General features: G+C 49.1%; 2 protein-coding genes across 9 annotated transcripts; one reads left to right on the top strand and one right to left on the bottom strand.

Moving 5' to 3' along the window:
- Nucleotides 1-1,688: 1,688 nt before the first annotated feature.
- Nucleotides 1,689-16,236, bottom strand: LOC308562568 (uncharacterized protein C20orf96). 8 transcript variants are annotated; one of them, XM_081148801.1, is made up of 11 exons: nt 15,822-16,236; nt 15,473-15,521; nt 14,791-14,908; nt 11,530-11,633; nt 7,219-7,377; nt 4,839-4,938; nt 3,800-3,957; nt 3,618-3,719; nt 3,392-3,478; nt 2,590-2,708; nt 1,689-1,971 (listed from the first exon to the last, which is right to left on the bottom strand). In XM_081148801.1, exons 1-11 carry the CDS (start codon nt 15,839-15,841, stop codon nt 1,911-1,913), a joined length of 1,077 nt encoding a protein of 358 aa, XP_081004927.1. In that variant the 5' UTR covers nt 15,842-16,236; the 3' UTR covers nt 1,689-1,910. The 8 variants fall into 8 exon arrangements, 7 of the variants coding, with proteins under 7 accessions (XP_081004927.1, XP_081004929.1, XP_081004926.1 ...); XM_081148803.1 differs by lacking the exon at nt 2,590-2,708 and having other exon boundaries at nt 15,822-15,997; XM_081148800.1 differs by lacking the exon at nt 15,822-16,236 and having other exon boundaries at nt 15,473-15,657.
- Nucleotides 16,237-20,118: 3,882 nt separating this feature from the next.
- On the top strand, nt 20,119-21,336 carry ZCCHC3 (zinc finger CCHC-type containing 3; the record flags this gene model as incomplete). The annotated part of the gene is made up of 1 exon (XM_081148334.1): nt 20,119-21,336. The coding sequence occupies one exon, from the start codon at nt 20,119-20,121 to the stop codon at nt 21,334-21,336; it is 1,218 nt and encodes a 405-aa protein (XP_081004460.1).
- Between the last annotated feature and the right edge of the window lie 397 nt (nt 21,337-21,733).

Raw genomic sequence — 21,733 nt, forward strand, 5'->3', positions numbered from 1 at the left:
CTCAAACTGACGAGGCCACTGGGCCATCTTTCATTGTCATTGCCATCAGGTTTTATTGGGCCAGCCACCCTCTGGAACCAAATCTACCAGGTAGATGGGCTCCTCCCACCCACACTAGGATGGTTCTGTGTTTGTCCATGGAGGATGCATGGGAGTGACGCTTCTGAAAAAACAAGCTCCATTTGTCCAGCCTGTCTGAATATTGTTATCTGGGGTGAATTCCTGTGTATGGTATTGGAAACGTGGGTTGCTGCAGAACAAAAGAGGAAGGGTGTCCCAAATGTGACCCAAGGTCTCAGGCACAAGCAGGCCTCAGCTCTAAGCCCCCAAAGGTTGCCTGAGTGCTAGGTGGGCCTTGGGGACAAGAGTCCCTGGTGTGGAGCAGAGGGGGCTTCTTTTCTTCAGAAGGAAGTGTGATGTGGCTGGAGGGAGTGTGGTCCACGTCCTAATCCCTGGAACCTGTGAATATCTCATGTTCCACCGCAAAGAGGAATTGAGGTTGCAGATGAAATTTTCGTTTACAGACTTAGTAGATACGTGGGTGTTAAAAGTGCTTCAGAAGAAAATGAGAAACATACTATTGGAAACTGGAGGCAAGGGGATCTTGTAATCTAGTGGCTCTGGGAAATTGTGTCCTGCTATGTAGAACTTACAAGCAATGAACTTGAATGTTCAGCTGAGCAGATTTCCAAGAAAAGTGTTGCAGGTAAAGCCTGATTTCTTCTTGCTGCTTACAGTAAAATGTGAGAAGAGAGAGATAAATTGAGGGGAAGAACTGTTACCCCAAAAGCAAGCAGGATTTGGTGGTTTGGGAAATACTCAAGCTACCCGAATGGCAAAGAAAGGTAACACTGAGAGTCACTGTTAAGAAAACACGCTCTAGAAAAAATGCTAAGGATGTGGCTGTACAAACTTTCACTAATAAATATCTCGGAAAGACCAAAAGTTCAGAGTACTCGGCCACACAAAAGGCTCTTTGAAATAAACGCGTCAAAGATGCTCGACATTAGTCATAAGGGAAATGCAAACCAAAGCCACAATGAGATACTACTTCATACCTATTAGGATGGTTATTTCTTAAAAAAACAGAAAATAACAGTGTAAATGAGGATATGGAGAAATTGGGGCCCTTGTGGGAAAGTAAAATGGTGATTTTCTACAGCCAAGGCAAACCCTGAAGGGTCTGACAGCTGAGGGCCACCCGCCACAGCATTCCCAGTAATTGGAGCCACAAGTCCCTACCTGAAGGGGGATCTGGATGGCACATCTCTACGTCCACCACAGAAGACCGTGTGGTGGGGAGCTGCGCCTCACCGTGCACCTGAGTATCAGTCTGCTCACGTCCATATGGAGTTGGGGTGAGGCGGTGGACAGACAGCTGGACTAGAAGAGAGATGGCCATCAACCATGAAGGCCCAGCAAGTTCCCAAGTGTATCAAACTCAAGGAGTCTCCCCTCCACCCTGGCACTGGTCTTACCAGGTCTGGGCACAGATTGGGAGGGAACCTGGGCTTCCACTGAACCTGGAGCCACAGAGCCATGGAGATTCAGGCAGGGGGTCAGTCTGGCATTTCTCAAGGTTTGAGCCCCAGATGCAGTCAGCGCAGCTGCTCTCACGTTAAGACAAAGCCCATTCCTACCGCATCTTCTACAAGGCCTGCCTGGGAACCCCCACGCGCTGGCAAAGAGCAAGTGCAAATCCAGCTTTATTGGTAAAAAGAAATGAGGGGCTTGACTGGAAATTCCCACCTGGCCCAAGCGGAAGCCCCAAACCGAAAGGACAGAGGGAGGGAGGAAGGAGGGGCAGACGAGGAGGGTCTGAACGGGGATGTGGTCTTGGAAGGAGATGACTCAGGGCTCCAGGTGTGGAGAAGAGAGCAGGGAGGGAAGGGTGGCCATGGCCCTGCCATCTATAAGGGCAGCAGCTCTTCCACAGGGATGTTGAGGGTGACATCCATGTCTGGTGTGCACCTGATGGGGAAAACAAAGAGGGGTGTGAGAGGCAAGCAGAGGAGCCAGAGTTGTAGGGTGGGGAGCATGTCCTCAGGGGAGCCCTGCTCTTTAGAACACTGGTACTTATCTGGGGAACCCCACCGGCAACCTTGCAGCCCAACTGCATAAGGATGCACCTGCTTATGCGCACGCACGCACACACACACACACTCAAAAATGAAAAAAGAATGGGTTTGACATGACTGATGTTCCCCTACAGAGGCCTAAGGTCAAGAGGGAGCAGGAACTCAGCTCTAAAGTGTGGGGGCCCCTCAGGACAAGCACCCTCTCTGAAGTCAGATGACTCCTTTGGAAACCTGGCTCCGTGAGCATCCCACTTGCCCTCTCGGAGCCTTGCTCCTCCTGTCGGCACCTGTGCAACAAGCACTCACTATGTGACAGACCCCAGGTAGGCCTCAGTTTCCTCGTATGTCAAAGGGGGGTAATAATTCCAACCTCAGTGGTTGGGAGGGAGGTTAAATGACTCGTGCTGGCATGTAATAAATGCTCAGCAAGTGACAGGCACTATTCTTTCCCTGCGGTAGCAAGAGCACGGGTTCCCCTCTGGCTCGAGACAGCTGCCAAATGATCACATACTTGGGTCTCTGAAGCAGCACGTCTGCAAACACCACCTCTCGGGGTTCCTGGGTCTGGGCTTGGAGCTGTTTCACCTCGGCCCTTAATTTGGGTATTTTCTCCTCGAAGTGGCTGACAAACTGAGAGAGGCACAGCAGGGGAAACTGAGAAGCCATATGGACCCAGCCAAGGGGAGAAGAGCACAAAATGGCCAAGGGGTAAAGACATTTAGGGAAATGGTCTGGGCCTTGTCCCTGGGAGGCCCGGGACCCCAGAGAGGGGCCTCTCAGACAGGGCAAGGCTGGCTCAGAAATTAGTGACGATGTTTGAAGGCCCTGAGAAAGGTGAGGGGATCGTGGAGAATGGGGCAGGCTGCAAAGTGGAGGCCAGTGCTTGATATCGAGGATTAGTGAGGGCTGGTGGAGACAGTGAAGGCGCGAGGCAATGAAAATCAACGCAAGAGGGTGGTGATGGTGAAGTTCATGAACACCGGTAACGAGTGATGGTCAATGACAAGAATTAAGGGGGGGAGGCAGGAGGTGGCTAGTGACAGTAAAATGATGGTTGTGTGGGCAGTGCTTGGTGATGTTGCTGACGGGCCATGCCCAGAGATGCTGGTTTATGAGGCAAGGCCTAGGCCACCACAATTCCCTTCTCAGACGAATGACAAGTGACAGTAATGGTACTGGCAAGGAGAAAGGCCAACACCAGAGTCCAAGACCACCTGAGTACCAGATCAGGACAAGCTTGACTCCCACAGGTCCTGGGGCCTGCCCACCCCTCTGCTCCCTCAGAGGGGCCATCACTGTCCTTGCCCACTCACTTCTCTGAACTTCTCCGTGTATTTCACCATGCTCTGGTTTTCCCAAGTCTTCTGCAGAAGAACCCCCTGACTCGGTTGCTGGATTTTCTGTGAATGAAGGAGAGTCTGGCCCCCACGTGCCTCTTCCTGGGCAGCAGTGGGTGGTCGAGGTTGGTGGGGGCACAGTGGGCCTGGAGGCAAAGCATGGGGAAGAAAGCAGGGATGGATGCAGGAGCTGGCTACTCACCGCCACCAGAGAGCCCAGAAGCTTTTTTCTCTTCATCTGAATCCGATCAGACAAAGACTCCAGGGCAATTTTGTGAATCTCATTAAAGTCATCCAACTCATCCTAAGGACCAGCAGGAGAGTGTTGGCCACCAGCCCTGCCTCCCCCTTGGTCCAATAAGGAAAAGACAGGGGCTCACCCACCTGCTGGTTGTCCTTCACCTGCTGCAGCTGGAGCGCAAGGTTGGCAATCTGGACCGACTTGACAGGATACTCATGGTCCATGTAAGTGCTCAGGAAATTCACTTCCTCCTGGGTCTTCTTGATCTTGGCATTCAGCTGCTCTACCTGCTGCTTCAGGTCTGGAGAGGTCAGGAGGAACAGGAGGCAGGATCCTCCCTCAAGGACCCCTCCCAGGAAATCCAGGAGGCAAAGCTCTCCTTGGCCAATGGATGGGTTCTGGGCTGAAGTGAGCTCTCACGCAAGGCTGCGAGGTGGTGAAAAGTTAAGGCCCCAGAGAGTTTTTTACCCCCGCTAAAGACCAACACAGGGCAGAAAAGATCCCAAGACTAGTCCCAGCTCTACCACTGACTTGCTATGTGACCCTCACCAAGACCATCCCTCTCTGGACTTCAGTTTCCTCATACTCACAGGTGCAACACAAGCCCAGAGAGATGGAGCAACACTGGTTCCCAAGACAAAACCACAGCAGAATTAAGACAAAGTCTATCTTGCTGTCCTCCTTGGAAAGGATCCCCAGTATCTGAGGCTGTCTGACACACCGTCCCTCTGCTCAGAGGACTTCTAGTCTGCTCACAGGAAAGAAGCCACAGGCTCAGCAGGACAGACACTGGGAGGCCTGGGACCTGGCCCAGCCACTGACTCCCAGAGCAATCTTGCCAGGAAACAGAGGCAGGCTTGGATTGGATTCTGGTTCCTAACTGTATAACCTTCAGCAGGCTACTTCAGTTCTCTTAGCCCCCATTTCCTCATCTGTAAAATGCGAGAATATTCCTTTCCTCGCAGGCAGTCGTAACTGAGAGTGTGCCCATAAAAATGAAGGCACATGGGGCCTGGAAGTGCTAAATGCTCCATAAGCAAGGATCTTAGCAATTCCTTCTGCCTAAGATGGGAGATGATGGGCCTGATGGTTCCAGAACAGCAGGTACAAGGTGAGTGCCCTGCAGCTGACCTCCCTGGAGGGGCAGGTAAGGATCCAGGAGCTTGGTTCATGGATTCTTACAGCTCATCTTGGACTCCTCCTTCTCCTTCCACTGCTGCAGCTCACATGCCATCTGCTGCAGCTTCTTCTTGTTGGAGCACCCCAGGCTGTTGATGATGGTCTGCAGGAATGGTGGGATCAGCTCGCCCCACCGAGAGCGTGGCCTCTCGGGGGACTCAGTATTGCCTCGGAGGCAAACCCAATCCCACTCCCAGGCCCAGGAATCTTCCCAAAGGCTAGAAAGCAGTCACCTACTACTCTACACCCTCCCTGCATTCCCCTTTCCTACCACCCACCTCAGCCAATGGCCCTACCACACATCCGGGCACACAGGCCCAAACTCAGGGATCAGTCTTTACTCCCCTCTCTCACCCAAAATGCCACCAAGTAGTATGGATTTTATATCCCAAACATTGCTCATAGCCATGTCCTTCTCTCCATCCTTGCTGCCACTCTCTTATTCAAGTTTTCTTCATCTCCTGTCTGAAATAGGACAACAACTGTGCCCTAACTGGTCCTCTCCTTTGACTGATTCTCCACGCAGGAGTCAGAATGATCTTTCTTTAAAATACAGCGACCTTGTTCCTCTCCTATTTAAAACTTTCCAATGGCTCCCCTCTGCCTTGTAAATAAGGTCCAGACTCCTTACGCTGTCTGACAAGGCCCTCCTCCACCTGGCCTGGGCCAATGTCATCTCTCTCTGATCCCTTCCTCATGCCTTATTATCTAGCCACACTAAGCAACATGTGGCTCCTTGAGCTGGCTATGCTCCTTCTCACCCCAGGCCTTTTGTATCCATTCCCTCTGCCTGGAACATTTGCCTGCTCTCTACCAGTTAATACCTATGGCTTCACATTTCAACCCAAGCATCATTTTCTCCAGGAAACCTACCTGATCTTCCCATGTCTGGGTTAGAGAGCCCCAATAAGCCCTAAGTCCCTCATCCCCATCACAGTACATACAAATGGCTTTCTAACTGGCTGTGACCCCACTAGAATGAGAGCTTGATGTGTCCCACTGATCACTATTTCCCAAGGGCCTATAGAAATTACTCAGGATGATAAAAAATGTATTAATGAATCCATGACAGAAATCAGGCAATAACTTTGTCTAGGTATGGAGAATATTCTATTAAGTTTCCTTGGACTGAATTAACTCTGTAAGTCCTTGGTCTCTGTTATAGATTGAATTGTGTCTCTCACCCCACCCCAAATTCATATATTGAAGCCCTAACCCCTAATGTGACTGTATTTGGAGATAAGGCCTTTAGGAAGGTAATTAAAGATAAATGAGCAAAAGAGTAGGGCCCTATTCAACAGGACTAGTGTCATTATAAGAAGAGGAAGAAAGGCTAGAGATCTCTCTCACTGCATGTGAGCACAGAGAAAAGGCCATGTGAGAACACAGCAAGACAACAGCCACCTACACCCCAAGGAGAGAGCCTTCACCAGGCATCAATCCTGCTAGCATCTTGATCTTAGACTTCCAGCCTCTGGAACTATGAGAAAATACATTTTGGTTGTTTAAGCCACCTGGTCTGTGGTATTTTGTTACAGCAGCCTGAGTAGACTAATCCAGTTCCCCAAAATTAATTTTCTTTTCATCTCACAGGCTCCAGGGAGTTCAGTCCCTCTTCTCCCTTGGCAGACTGCAGTCAGAGAAGGGAATCACTTCTCCATTAAATTATTCTCTCTGACTCTTCCTCAGCCCAAATTCCTAGGTTCCCTGAGAACGTTCAGCCTCTTACCACAGCTTCACCTAGCCTCTTCTAGAGGAGGCTGAGGAAATTCCCTGGGCTCTCTGCAAAGTCACTCTTCACCCATGGACCAGAAGTGCCACCACTAGATGAGGGTGGTAATCACAGCTGGTGGAAGGAACACAGATCCTGGCTCAAATCCCAACTCTGACCTTTACTAGCTGGGTAACCTTGAAAATGAGCAAGTCACTTAGCCTGTGTTTCCATTTCTTCACAGGTAAAATAAAGATAATAATAATGCCCACCCCACAAGGTTGTTGTAAGGATTCTTGAGTATATGCAAAGCACTTAGTACTACACTGTATAAGTATTTGCTGGTGGTGGTGATGATAGCAGCTACTTTCTCTTACACACCTACTGTAAGAGAAACCCTTTGGAATGGGTGCTATTAAGCCCTATTTTACAGAGCTCAGAGGTTAACTCAAAGTCTCTCAGCTAATAAGTACTGACGTTAGGATGAGCCCCTGGTCTGATTCTAAACCCCTGGTAGGTGGAGCAAAGTGTGTAAGAGATGCATCTTCCAGATGGAAGCAGCTGTGCAACCAGCCGGGAGAGGGCGCCAGAGCGCTCAGGAGGGCGGTGTGGCGGGTAGGACCGAGGACCTGAGTGCAGAGGCGGGACAGTTAGGCCTAGGTGGGGCCTCACCCCAAAAATGTCCTGCTGCTGCAGCATCCCACGCGTTTTCAGGGCTGAGCTTTCCTCCATGTCCTGGATGGTCTTGATCAGCTCCTGATTGAGCTTAATGAGCAAGTCCTCCTGTTCGCGGAGCTCCTGGAGCGAGGTCCGCCGGTTCCTGAGCATCGTCTGTGGGCGGAGGGAAGGGGATGGGAGGCGGCGCTGCGCCCGGAGGCCGGAGCCTCCCGGGGCCTGGGGACCACTTTCCTCCCGCCAGACATTCGCCTCCTAGTGGCCTCAACTGGTAAATGCGACCCGTGCTGGGAGGCGGTTCCCCATTGTCTGCGGCTCACAGCACCTCCAACTATTTCATACATTCGGAAACGCCCTTTTCCCGTAATTATACATCTCTGAGATAGCGATGCATCTTACAGTTGATACGTCTCACAATCTAATTGACAAATATTTTATTAGTGGGTAAATAAAATAAAGGTGTGCCTTATCAATGGCTTCCTAGAATCAATGAAATACAGTAAAAATAATCATTATAATAGAAAATGCCCCCACGTAGGTAAGAAGGTGGCAGAAATAATGGGCCGTGTCTGGAGAAGCAGAGAGGGGGAGTGGGTGATAATCACTAACATCTCTCATCAGGCAGCTGAGCTGAGTACTCTCTCATTTCACACAATGCCCCTGTTGGAAATAATGAGGGTCTAAGTGCTTAAGTTACCCCCAGCAGGTACACAAAATCTACATTAATAACAACAATAACAACTGTTGAGGACCTACTATGTGTTGGGCACTGTGCCTTATTTGGCACATGGTGCATGGTATCATTCATCCTCTAACAGCCCTATTTTACTAACTCTATTTTACTGATAGGTGTAAGCTCAGACAGGTTAAGCGACTTGCCCAAAGTCACACAGCCAGGAAGTGAGGGCACCGGAACCGGAAAGGCAGACTTCTGACTCCCAGTATGTCTGTCTTTCCACTACACTAAGACAAGGAACTGGGAGGGCTTAAAGCTGCAAGGCAGGGCTGAATCTCAAAGTGATTAGGACTTGGATGTTAGGCCAAGACACACCGTGCTTCAAATCCCAGCTCTGGCACTTTACCACCTAAAGGAAACTGGGCAAGTTGGACTCCCAGAGCCCCACTATACTCATTTCAAACATGGATAACTAATACCCACTCAGAGAGCTGCTGTAAAAAAAAAATCAGTGAGGTCATATTCATGATGGCAACGTCTCGCTAAGTGCACTCAGAGAACAGAAGCTGATACTATTCTCATCGGCTCTCACCCTCCACCTCTGCCAGACCCATGTGTTCTCTTCTTCACGCCTTCTCTTTTCCCTCAGTCCTCTGTCCTTTGCTAGGACCCTCCCCTATTACTAGCCCTCAGCTCCCATATTCCTCATATAATAATAAGAGTAATAGGGCAAACCTATGGAGTGCTTATTGTGTGTCCAAAACTGTGTTAAGCAGGTTACACACACTATCTCACTTGGCACTATTACTAGCCCCACTGTATAGAAGCAGAAACTGAGAGTCACAGAGATTCAGTAAGTTACCCAAGGTCACACATAGTAGAGCTGTTGTCCTTGAAGTCTGGGCTCCTAGCCACTCCACTATCTTTTTGTTGTTGTTAATCCTCACCAGAGGATATTTTTTCCACTGATTTTTAGAGAGTAGAAGGGAGGGAGGGGCAAAGAGACAAAGAGAGAGAGAAACATCAATGTGAGAGAGACACACCAACTGGTTGCCTCTCATACGCACCATGACCAGCCGGGGATGACCCTGCAAACCAGGTACGTGCCCTTGCCCAGGAATCAAACCACTGAGAACACTGGCCAGGACCCACTCCACTATCTTGCCTCCACATCTCCACACCAAAATATCTCCAAATATGGCCCAGAGGGACCAGAGCATCTTGTGAAAAATCCCAGTCTCCAAGTCTCAGGCCCAGTGAGTGAGCATCGTTAGGGCTGACACCAGGAATCTGACTTTTAACACACCTCACTCGCAGTGATTTGGGTAAACTGTAGAATTAATGGCCTCTGCTCTGGAAATGGATCTTCTCTAACCACCAGATCTAGCGTAGAAACCCTTCTTTGCTTCCTTCTTGACCCTTACTCCAATTTGTAATTACTAATTATAGTTTGTAGTTATGTCTCCCCCATTTCCAATGTATTTTTCTCCTAGGATTTATCATCAGTCAACATAACAAATATTTTTCTTATTATCTTGTTTCTGTCTGTGTCCCCCACTAGAATGTCATAGCAAGGAGGGCAGGGGCATTGGTTGCTTTGTCACAACTCCAGCACATAGGACGGTGCCCAGAGCTCCATAAGTATGGGTTGAATATGCTGATGAATACCTATTGTCTGGGTTTTTTAAATTCCTTTATTAAAATTCATTTATTCATTTCTTTTTTTCCCCACTGAAGTGTAAGCTCCATAACAGCACAAATTCTGAGTGCCATGTTCATGGCTGTGTCCTCAACACTCGGCATGGTGCCTAGCACGTAGTAGGCACTCTCTCAAGAGTTGTAGATTGAATAAATAGTTGTCCTGAGGCTAAGAGGCAGAGTCAGGATCCCACTCCAGCTCCAAAAACAAACCAGCGGCATCGTTTGTGCTCCCTTCCTGGTTCCCCCTTGTCTCCGCAAGTCCCTCCTCCGTCCACACAGCAGTGGCGCCCCAAGGACTCCCGTGAAAATCTACATCAGATCATGTCCCGGCTCCACTCAGAAGCCACCAGGGTCTTTCTCTACTCAGCATAAAAATACAAAGTGTACTCATGAACTACAGGGCCATACACATATCTCCCTTATCCTCACATCCCAACACCTTTCCCCCTCGTCAACTGCTCCAGGCACACCAACCTCACACCCACCTCACACCAAACCTCAGGGCCTTTGCGCTGTGGCCCCTCTACCTGGAACAATCCTCCCTCAGATGTTCCCACCTTAGCAGCCTTCCCTGACCACCCCATCTAAAAAGTCACAGCCACTCCCTCCTCTGTGCCTCTCTAGCCCCCTATCTTTATGCCTCTCCATAACTGTTAGCATCACCACACATTATATTTTTGTCTTGTTTATTGTCTGTCTCCCCAGTAGAATGTGAGCTATCGAATGTCAGAGGCCACACCACTAGTGAATCCTTACACTTAGAACAGAGCCTGGCTCATAGGTATTACTCAACAAACAATAAATATTTGTGGACTAAGTAAACGAATGAATGATGACGAGAGACAGTATTAGAAACTGGTAGCACAGGTTTTAGAGCCAAATTGTCCCAAGTTCATGTCTTTTATCAAACAAACACGCATGAACCCTTTTAAAGTGAGGATAAAAATAACATCGGACATGAGTTCCTCCTTGAAGAATTCTGGGCTGGCCCAACTGGCGTGGCTCAGGGGTTGAGCATCGACCTAGGATCCAGGATGATCCAGGTTCGATTCCCGGTCAGGGCACTCGCCTGGGTTGCGGGCTCGATCCCCAGTTGGGGGCTTGCGGGAGGCAGCGGATCAATGACTCTCTCATCATTTATGTTTCTATCTCTCTCTCCCTCTCCCTTTCTCTCTCTGAAATCAATAAAAATATATTTTTTTAAAAAATGCTGGGCTGACTCTAAATCATTTTGCAAAATTGAAGGCTAAAGGGAAAAAATCTGTTTCAAAGCAAATATATTTTCCCCTATTTCTTTATATAGCAGTCATTGCTCATGAGCTACTAAAGATGTTCTTGGAGAAGTTAAGAATTCGTCTATAGTACTTTGTAGTACTTTTAGTATTTAGTATTTTACTTTTTGCTGTAGACACGAAGGCCCCTCCTTCTTTTAGTCATTTCAAATACTCTGAAACACTGTTCAGAAGCCATATAAAACAATGGATGGTGAGAGAATGAATGATCCAAAACTGCGTCAGCTGATGTAAAAAATTTAATAGTAAGCTTCTAAGCCTCGTTTCAAGATGCGCTGTATTCCATGAAAGGAACTTACTGGAAATTTTTAAATGAACAAGCTACAGACTACATTCCTAATGCACTGAAAAGGGATTCTGATTATTTTCCTGAGTCTTAAACACAACAGCACCTTGCTTAACTGGCTTTGGCCCCTGGTACTGCCATTTTCTAGCTGTGTGACCTCATGCAAGTCATTTATCTCCCTGCACCTCAGTTTCCCCATCTATAGAGTAGGGATGATGGTAAGTTTGCCCGCAGGGCTACTGTGAGGAGGAAATGAGTCAAGTCAGACCCACAAGTGGTCAGTGCATGTTTGCTTCTGCCATCCCCATGCCCCTGCCCTGGGCCCCAGTGCCTTGAGAGGATGCTCCAAATACCCTCATTAGCCGGAATTTGGTCTTCCCAGAGTCGAGCTTCCCTCTGCGCAGTTCTCGTGGATTCCTCACCTGGCTTGTCATCAACATGGTGGGCTTGGAATACCCTAGGGCATGAGACAGGGAAGAGAGTGTAGGTACAGGCAGGCCTGGGGTCAGGTCCCAAGGAATGCACCATCCATGAGAGATGCTCTAGGCCCCAGCCCTATCCCCTCACAACTTTATTCTGTGTGACAGTGAGACAAAGGATGAAATTCCCATCCTTCAGTAAGCTCCCAGGCCCCACTCGGGACCTTGATATAAGGGATGGAGAAGCCCAGGGAACTTCCACATATCCAGTGACTGGGTATAGACAGAGGGGAGGAAAGGAACAGGAAACAGCCCTGTGCCCCCAGTCTCTCCCACCAAGCTGGCCAATGGCAAGCTCAAACAGGGTAAGGGTTAAGAGTAAAAACTAATGAGCCAGACAGCCTGGGTCTGAATCTAGGCTCTGCCTTCTATCAGCTGTGTGACCTTGGACAGGTCTCATGATCTCTCTGTCCCTCAGTCTCCCCATCTGTAAAACAGAAATAATTATCATGCTTACCTGATAGGGTTGTCATGAAAATTAAATAAAAAGTTACTATATTTTAAAGTGTTTGAAATTGTACCTAACATGTACTGAGTGCGAATACATATTAGTTGTCACCATTATTACTAATAACCTGAGAACTGGGATCAGCACGGGAGCTATGCAAAACTCCAACTGGCTGTCTCTGACATACTTATAAAAGCTGTGTGGTCCTGCCGGAAAAGGAATATAGGAAAATAATTCTGATCAGAATAAGGCATTTGGAGGATATGTTCTTAGAGTCCCTGAGTCCTCTCAGCGTGTCCTGCGCCGGCATGAGACAAGTCACCTGGATGCTGCGGCTGTATTCTCAGCCCCCACCAGAGTCCCTGCCTCAGGTGCAACCCAGTTCATTTCTGAAAAATATTTCTTTAATGAGTCAATACCCTTAGCCCTGGAAAAGTTTAGTATTAAGGATTGAAGTGATGTAAATTAAAATAATTTGCGTGAATGTTATGAATTATCTGTAGAATGGTCCCCCTTATCCAGTTTTGCTTTCTGCAGTTTCAGTTACTCACAGTCACCACAGTCCAAAAATACATAATGGCAAATTCCAGAAATATACAACTCAGAAGTGTTAAACTATCCACTATTCTGAGAAGCGTGATGAAATCTCACCCCATCCAGCCTGTCCCACCCAGGGCATGAGTCATCCTTTTGTCCAGCATCTCCACACTACATATGCTCCCTGCCTGTTAGTCACTTAGCAGCCACCTGGGTTACCAGATCTACTACTGAGGTATCACATGCCTGTGTTCAAGTCACCCTTACTTTACTTAACAATGGCCCCAGGGCACTGGAGGAGTGATGCTGGTAATTCGGACACGCCAAAGAGAAGCCATGAACTGCTTCCTTTAAGTGAAAAGGTAAAAGTTCTCAACAAGGAAAGAAAAAAAAAAAAATTGCATGCTGCGGCTGCTAAGGTCTATGATAAGAAATTGTGAAATTGCCCAGCCGGGCGTGGCTCAGGGGTTGAGTGTTGGCCTAGGATCCAGGCGATTGGGGTTCGATTCCCGGTCAGGGCACATGCCCAGGTTGCGGGCTCAACCAATGACTCTCTCATCATTGATGTTTCTGTCTCTCTCTCTCCTTTCTTCTCTCTGAAATCAATAAAGATATATTTAAAATAAAAAAAAAAGAAATTGTGAAATTGTGAAGGAAAGGTAAACTTGAGCTAGTTTTGCTGCCTCAAACTGCACAAGTTACAGCCACAGAGCATGGTAATTGCTTAGTCAAGATGGAAAAGGCATTAAATTGTGGGTGGAAGACATGACATCCTCATGGTCAATGATCCTGCTTCTGATATATCATCAGAAGGTCAGTAGCAGCCTAATGCTATGTCACAACGCCTACCTCATTCACCTCGCTACACCTCATCACATAGGTATTGTCATCTCACATCATCCCAAGAAGGATCAGGAATCTTTCCCTGGCCAGTTTGGCTCAGTGGTTAGACCATCGGCCCATGGACTGAAGGGTCCTGGGTTCCATTCCAGCCAAGGGCACATACCTCGGTTGCAGGCTCCACCCCCGGCCCTGGTCAGGATGTGTGCCAGGGGCAACCAATCAATGTGTCTCTCTCACATCGATGTTTCTCTCTCTCTCCCCACCCCCTTCCACTCTCTCTGAAAAGTAATGGAAAAATATCCTCGGGTAAGGATAAAAATAAAAAAAAAAACAAAGACAGGAATCTTTGTGCCCATATCCACAGGGAAGGAAACTGAGGTCGTGACAGGTAACTTAGATGGAATTGCTAGCAAGAAGAGAAACTGGAACACCAACTCAAGTCTATATTTCTCCAGTGCCCACACTCTCTCCACCTATATATGTAGGTAGGTTATATTATCTGTAAAGTTTATTTCAGGATATTAAAGAAATATTACAAAATATTTGTTATTAAAGGAGTGTTGGGTCTGGTGAGGTTAAGCAACAATGCTTTAAAGAGATCTTCTCATTTAATTCTCACAACAATCCTGTCAGGTAAGTATTAGTGTCCTCATTTTACAAATGAGAAAACTAAAACAGAGATAAATGACTTTCCCAAGAGAGTAAATGGCAGAGCCAAGATCTGAAGCCATGTCTGTCTGAGCCAAGGCCTCAGAACTCCCCTGGAAGACATGACAATGATGTGGCAGAGATGATCCTGAATACACCAAGCCCTGTTTTCTTTTCCTCCTGGACACACAGCTGGGCTCCATTTCCCATCTTCCTTTGTGGTTAGGGGTGGTCAGATGACTGAGTTTGGGCCATTGGAATATGAGTGGGAGTGATATTGTATCACTTCAAATCTGGGCCCTGAAAAAAACTGCCCACAAAATCATCCATATTCCTGCTTTCTCTGTTCCCTCTCTGCCACCTGGATGCAAAAGTATCCGGCAGAAGACTTTAAGGCCTTACAAAATGTTATAGCCACAAGGTTAAAGGAGCCTAGGTCCCTAAATAATCATGTAGAAAAGATTATCTCCTCCTGCCAAAATCCACAAATACACTCTGACATATGTGAGATATAAGCTTCTGTATTAATACTTGAAATCTGGGAATTGTGGATTAGAGCAGTTAGCCTACCCTAATATAAATGGTGTCACCAAGGGCCAAGAGCATCCACCCTATCCTATCCCCAACTCTCACACCAGCCCCCAAGTGCATCTGCTCACCTGGCTGGTCTCTAAAAGAAGTCTTCGCTTTGCTCTTCTTACGGCTGCCGGTATGTAGGGCTGGAAGCACAGTGGATGATTTGACTTTCTGCTTGGACCGCTGCCATGGAACATAATCCTACCAGACATAGTAAAATCAGTCACACAGCCTTGTGGATTTCAAATCTCAGCTTCACCCCTTACAGATATCTGTGACCTTGAGGAAGTGACTTTACCTCTCTGAGCCTCAATTTTCTCATCTGTAAACTGGATCTAATTTTAAACCTACCTCCATAGGTTGGTGCAAGAATTCTGAGAGATATTTGTAAAGCATATGGTAAGTGCTCCATAAATGTTAGCTATCACTCTTTTATCAGCCAGCCAGAATTTACTAAACACATCCAGGCTGTGAGGTGCTAAGAACTGTGAGAAACAGAAGGCATGGAAAAGACCCAATAGGGAACCAGAGTAGAACCAGAGATAAATAAGAGAGCAGCATAGTATACCTATACCCTTACATTCTGATAAGGTGGTGAGAAAACAGGTTCAGAGGCCTATCCCGGTTCCACAGCAAATGTGTGACACAGCAGGGCTCTGCCACCCGGGACAGTCGCTTACAGCCGTTCCCGCGGGGGTGGAGAGCAGGACGACTGCAGGCTCAGGGTCAAGGAGCGCTCCATCCCCTCGACCCTCCCGTACTCACCAGCGTCTGGAGCTTGTGGATTGTGGAGTGACTCCCAGGGCGGCTAAGACTGGAAAGAGGGCGGGAAAGAACTTCCGTCATTCCCAATCAATGGGGATGCAAGCAGCAAACGTGAAACAGGTGCGAGGTTTCTAGTCCAAAACTTCAGTTTACTCAGAACACCTCCAAGCCGGATCCCAGGGGGCGCCGCGGGGAGGCGGGGCTACGGGGAGGCGGGGCGAGGGAGAGGCGGGGCTACAGGGAGGCGGGGCGAGGACAGGGCGGGGCCAAGAGACCGCGGCAGGACCAGCGGGCAGGCCGAGGGGACACGCACGCGCACTTCACCCCCTCGCGTTGCTCCTTTACCTACCTTGGAAAGACGTGCGCCATTGGGGAAAACGGCAGGAGAGCCGGGAGTCCGTGGGGCACCGATCTCTTGGGATGCCTACTTATTTAGCTTCTCCAACTTCCTCGTCTCAGCGTGGATCGCGTGGGAACTCAGGCCACTCAAACTCCCCTTAGAGACCGGAGGCTTCCTTTTGGTCTGCGTCTCCAAGGAAACGGACGCAGACTACCGGGCGCCTAGAGGGACAAATCTCGCTGGCAAAATGCAGCTCTCTACAGTTCTCCACTTGCTTTCAATTACCCCTCAGCGGGCCCCGCCCAACATCCTAAAGAATTATGTCATATTTCTCCCCGCATCAAACCTTCATCACTTCCTTCCCCAGCCTTCCTCTTTTTTTCTTCTTCTCTAAGTAGGTGCATTTTTAAATAACTTCCAAGATACATATATTTTTTCCTTTAAAAAACATTTGTCAGAGCAGTTTAGTTCTGTTTTGCTGGTCATCCTTGTGGTCTCGAGGCCCCTGCACTCAAGGTGGAGATTGTCGGTCTGTCTGGTGGGGCCAAGACCCCAGCTGAGTGCCCAGCCTTATTCTTGACTTTGCTTCCTATTTCACTAAGAAAGTCATGGGATCAGTCAACTCAAAAGTTCACATCACCTCTCCTGGCCCGCTATGGCTCAGCAGTTGAGCATCAATCTATGATCCAGGAGATCAGTTTGATTGGCACATGCCCAGGTTGCCGGCTCGATCCCTAGCAGGGGATGTGCAGGAGGCAGTTGATCAGTGACTCATCATTCATGTTTCTATCTCTCTCTCTCTCTCTGAAATCAATAAAATATATATATTTTTTAAAGTTCACATCACCTTGTTTATCCACCTACTTGCCTCCCTCCTGTGACCATGTTTAACTTGCCTACTGAGACCAATTCCTACAATTGTGCATTGAATCCTACTCTCTCTTACTTTCTCTAAGATATTTCTCCAGCAATTCATCCCATTTCCCCCCATTACCCTCTTCTCTGTATTATTCCCATTGGCATACCAACATATTTTAATTTCTTCTATTAAAAAAAACAAAAAACTGGCCACTTCCATGCAGCTCCCCTCCCATTTCTGCATCACTTCACAGCAAAACTACAGAGGTTGGCTATGTGTCTCCCATTCCTTTTTGCCTCGTCAGCCAGGCTTTCAATCTCCACCTCTCCACTGAAACTCCCCTTGTCAATGCCATTAGTGACCTCTACTTTGCTAAACCTCAGGGTCATGTCTTAGCCCTCACCTTATTTGGCCTACGTGCAGCATTTGGCACAATGGGTCACTCCCTCCTTGACACACTTTCTAAACCTGGCATCCAGGAAACCACTCTGAGTTGCTTCCTACCTCCTTTTCTTCTCTTTTGCTGGTCCCTCCTCTTTCCCCTTTATTATCGGATTGCCCCAGGACTCAGATCTGATCCTCTCTTTTTCTCTATCTGCTTTCACTCCATGTGCTCCCTTCCAGTCTTATGACTTCAGGTGCCATCTCTACCCAGATGCTTCCCAGCCTCACATCTTCAGCCTCTCCCCTGAATTCCAGCCACATACATCCAGTTTTCTACTCAGTATCTCCTTTGGACATTTAATAGGCAACTAACGTGCAGTCTTTTCCTAGAAACATTTTCACCCAACTCAAAATGACCATTCTCTTCCTGGAGTCATCCATGACTCATCTTTTGATTCATCTCTCATCCCACACCCAAATTTGTCAGCAATACCTTCAATGTCTATCTGGAATCAGACCCCTTACCACCACCACACACACACATACCCTGCTTTCCTCTCATGCCTGGACTTTAGTATCAGCTCCCAGTCTTGCCCCACTCCAGTTCTCTCTCCAGACCCCAGATTTGCTAGATACAGGATAAATTTAAAAGTGCATCCCAGCCCTGGCCAGGTAGCTCAGTTGGTTAGAGCACCATCTCAATAAGCCAAGGTTGTGGGTTTGATCTCTGCGCAGGGCACATACAAGAATCAACCAATGAATGCATGGATGAGTGGAACAACAAATCAATCTCTCTCTCTCTCTTTCTCTCTCTCTCTCTCACACACACACATCAATACATGAAATCTTCAAAAACTAAATAAAATAAAAGTACATTCCAGTTTAAAAAATAATTTGGAGGGAGCCAATAATTTGAAATCACCTAAACTTGAATAGAGGAATGTTACTAAAGAATACTAGGCCAGAGCTCCCAACCTTTCCCCCTCTTAAAAATCATATAAAAATGTTCTAAAATGCACTGCACACTATACTAAACAGAAGAGACTGCTATGGTAAAAGCAATCAGCTGGGTACTCTGGCCATCCAGGACCCTATTGGCTGCCCCTAGAGCTGAAGGAATCACTATGTCAGGCATCCTCATTTACAGAGCCCACTGTACCACAGCACTGCAGCTGGGAAGCTCTGTACCACGAAACAGTTAAAAAGGAGGAGGCAGTAATATGTGGCAAACCTGGGTGGGTTTCTCCCCATTCATCTCAGATAACAGCCCCTGCTCTTAGTCAGATACACACTCTCTTTAGAGGAGGCAGGCCCCAGACCTAGTCCCAGCTCCCTTTCCAGAAATCATAATTGGTCTGAGCTAGGTTTGGTGGGCCCATTTCTCTTGCCAGTTACAGATTTAGTCATAGGCATGTGATAAAAGTCTGGCCAAAGAATAGGGTGAGGAGTCTGCTCAGAGACTTTTGGGAAAGATTTTCATCACACCTAAAAAAAAAAAAGACTTTGCAGAAAAGCATTCCCTCATCTGCTACCAGATACTGTCATTATCTGCGTGGCATTCCCAGAATTGTGGAACTGTGAGGGGAGGTAACAGAACAGAAGAGGGGAAAGTAGAGGGAACCTGTTCCTTGATAGCATTGCTGAGGCAATAACCAGTCCTGCTACTTATCTAGAAAACCCACCCTGGATCAAGCTCTTCCAATTCCCATATTCTGCCTCTGACAGTAGATATTAATACCCCTTTGTTATGGAGGAACGAGCTGAAACTATGAAAACTGAAGTCATTGGCCCCATGGGACAAGGCTGAGATGTGAAGCACTCAGATTCAGACTAGCATCTCCCTGGCTCCACAATCCACCTTTTCTTTCAGTGAAGTTGGAAAGGTCACTGAAGCACCCTGAAATGCACAGATATGCAGAAAGAAGACAAAGCTGACAAAAGGTAATTTAAACCTAGCCCTTCAACCACCCAAATTTTATCAATACTTTCAAAGCACCAGTTGAGACAGATGAGAGAGGAATAGATTCTGTTCAGCGCTAACTTTAGCCAGGGAATCTGTGTGTTCAGAGGTTTTGTTTCCTGGAGAGTCTGATGCAAATAGTCCTTGATCCACAATGTCAGAAACAAAAGGGTTTAATAAATAAATATAACCTACCTATTTATAACTAGGGGCCCCCTATTAACTCTGCCAAATGATTAACCCCATCTCCAGGCCACTGCGTCTGAAAAATGGTCAGTACATTCCTGTTTTGGAAGATTCCCCGTGATAAGGCTTGTAATGTGCTTAGAACATTACTGGGCACTTCAGCTCTCAGTGTATTATAATTGTTACCGTGAGTATGCTGGAGAGCTCTTTTTAAAATAATGCGACATCACTTACTTAAAAACGTTATCAAAAAATAAGGACTGATGGATAGAGGGGTGGTGTGATAGGGGTATAGCGACATTTTAATGAAAGTTAAAATAGTGAAAAGCTAAAGGTAAAACGTTCGCTGTAAAATTCTTTCAACTTTCGGCATGTTTGAAAATGTTCATAATCCAACGTGGAAAAATATCGCACAGCGGTGCGCCTCGGGAGGAGGGAGAGCTCGGTTTGGTTTTGTCTCAACGGGAAAGGTGTACAAAGGAAAACAAAATGGGCGAGACCGCCTTCAGCTGCGTCCCGCCTTCGGGCTGCGGGCCGTTGGTAATGCCGCTTGAATGAACTCATCGAGGACCGCTTGCGAAATCCCAAATCCTCGAGAGCGAGGCCCGAGGCTGCCAAACCCTCCACGGGACGGGGCCGGGCTCCGGGCTCCGGCTCCGGGCTCCGGGCTCCGGCGCGGCCGTGCCCAGGAGGTGGGGCTGGCGCGCGCCCGGCGGAAACGCGGCCCGGCCGCTGCCAGGGGCTCGGGGCCCGCGCCGGCCGCCAGCGCCGCGAGTAAATATTTTTGGCGGGGCGGGGGAAAGAAGCATCAAATTTCAAAAAAAAAAAAAAAAAAGCATCCAAAACCCCACAGCACCGCGCGCGATGGGCGCCCTTTGGCTGCGGGAGCGAGTGGAGGATGCTGGGAAGGAGGTAAAATGGCCACCGGCGGCGGCCCCGAGGAGGAGAGGAAGCGGGGGCGCCCGCAGCTGCTGCCCCCCGCGCGCCCGGCCGCCCGGGCCGAGGAGCACGAGGGCGGCCGCGAGAAGATGGGCTGGGCCCAGGTGGTGAAGAACCTGGCGGAGAAGAAGGGTGAGTTCCGCGAGTCGCGGCCGCCGCGGCGGGAGGAGGACAGCGGCAGCGGCGTGGGCGGCGCGCTCGGCGCCCCCGCGGGCCTGGCAGCGCCGTGCCTCGGCGACTTCCCGCCGGCCAGCCGCGGGGACCCGAAGGGCCGTCGGAGAGAGCCTGCTGGCGAGGCGGCGGACCCCCGCAAGAAGAAAGGCGCCCCGGAGGCGGGCAGGAAGAAGAAGGCCGAGGGGGCGGCCATGGCGACCCCGGCCCGGCCCGGCGCGGCCGAGGACGCGGCCGAGCGGTCGCCTCAGGACGAGCCGGGGACCGAGGCGGCGGGCCCCGCGGCAGTCCCGGGCAAGGGCCGCTTCCTCGTGCGCATCTGTTTCCAGGGAGACGAGAGCGCCTGCCCGACCCGGGACTTCGTGGTGGGCGCGCTCATCCTGCGCTCCATCGGCATGGACCCGAACGACATCTACGCCGTCATCCAGATCCCCGGCAGCCGCGAGTTCGACGTGAGCTTCCGTTCGGCGGAGAAGCTGGCCCTGTTCCTGCGCGTGTACGAGGAGAAGCGCGAGCAGGAGGACTGCTGGGAGAACTTCGTGGTGCTGGGGCGGAGCAAGTCCAGCCTGAAGACGCTCTTCATCCTCTTCCGGAACGAGACGGTGGACGTGGAGGACATCGTGACCTGGCTCAAGCGCCACTGCGACGTGCTCGCGGTGCCCGTGAAAGTGACCGACAGGTTTGGGATCTGGACCGGGGAGTACAAGTGCGAGATCGAGCTGCGCCAGGGGGAGGGCGGTGTCAGGCACCTTCCAGGGGCCTTCTTCCTGGGGGCCGAGCGGGGCTACAGCTGGTACAAGGGGCAGCCCAAGACGTGCTTTAAATGTGGTTCCCGGACCCACCTGAGCGGCAGCTGCACGCAGGACAGGTGCTTCAGGTGCGGGGAGGAGGGCCACCTGAGCCCTTACTGCCGGAAGGGCATCGTGTGCAACCTCTGTGGCAAGCGAGGGCACGCCTTCGCTCAGTGCCCCAAAGCCGTTCACAATTCCGTGGCAGCCCAGCTGACCGGCGTGGCCGGGCACTGAACACCCGCCTGCCTGCCAGAGTGAATACAGAGCCAGTTTACCCCTCTTAAGTGCCAAAACTTTTTTTGAAAACCATTTTCTATCGTGTTTGAAGGAGACCTTTTAAAACCTACAAGCTACATCTCTCTTTGCCTTCTTAAACTGAGTTTACTCCATTTCAGCCTTTTCTGAATTGGTGACTGTGATCGGTAATGACTATCGAGAACTGTAGTGTGCAGATACGTCGCCAGTCCCTTTTATAAATTTCGTTTTCGTTTTTGTATTTGGGGATTTTTTTTTTTGTACTTGTTACTCCCTACCCCTTGTCTGCTCCCTGAATTTTCACCCTGTGGGCTGCCTTGTTCATCTTTATGCCCTAACACTAGGTACAGGCGGACCCCAGTGTCTAGGTACAGGT

Source organism: Miniopterus schreibersii (assembly GCF_964146895.1).
Source record: "Miniopterus schreibersii genome assembly, chromosome: 10".
NCBI classification, from domain to species: Eukaryota; Metazoa; Chordata; class Mammalia; order Chiroptera; family Miniopteridae; genus Miniopterus; species Miniopterus schreibersii.

What these genes read in the sequence shown, in the direction of transcription:
- LOC308562568 (XM_081148800.1), bottom strand. Translation starts at nt 15,553, where the DNA reads ATGACGGAAGTTCTTTCCCGCCCTCTTTCCAGTCTTAGCCGCCCTGGG. An exon ending in TTCTTTTAGAGACCAGCCAG is followed by an intron (nt 11,634 to 14,790) that starts GTGAGCAGATGC and finishes CTCATGCCCTAG; the next exon opens with GGTATTCCAAGCCCACCATG. An exon ending in AGCAGCAGGACATTTTTGGG is followed by an intron (nt 4,939 to 7,218) that starts GTGAGGCCCCAC and finishes CCATTCCTGCAG; the next exon opens with ACCATCATCAACAGCCTGGG.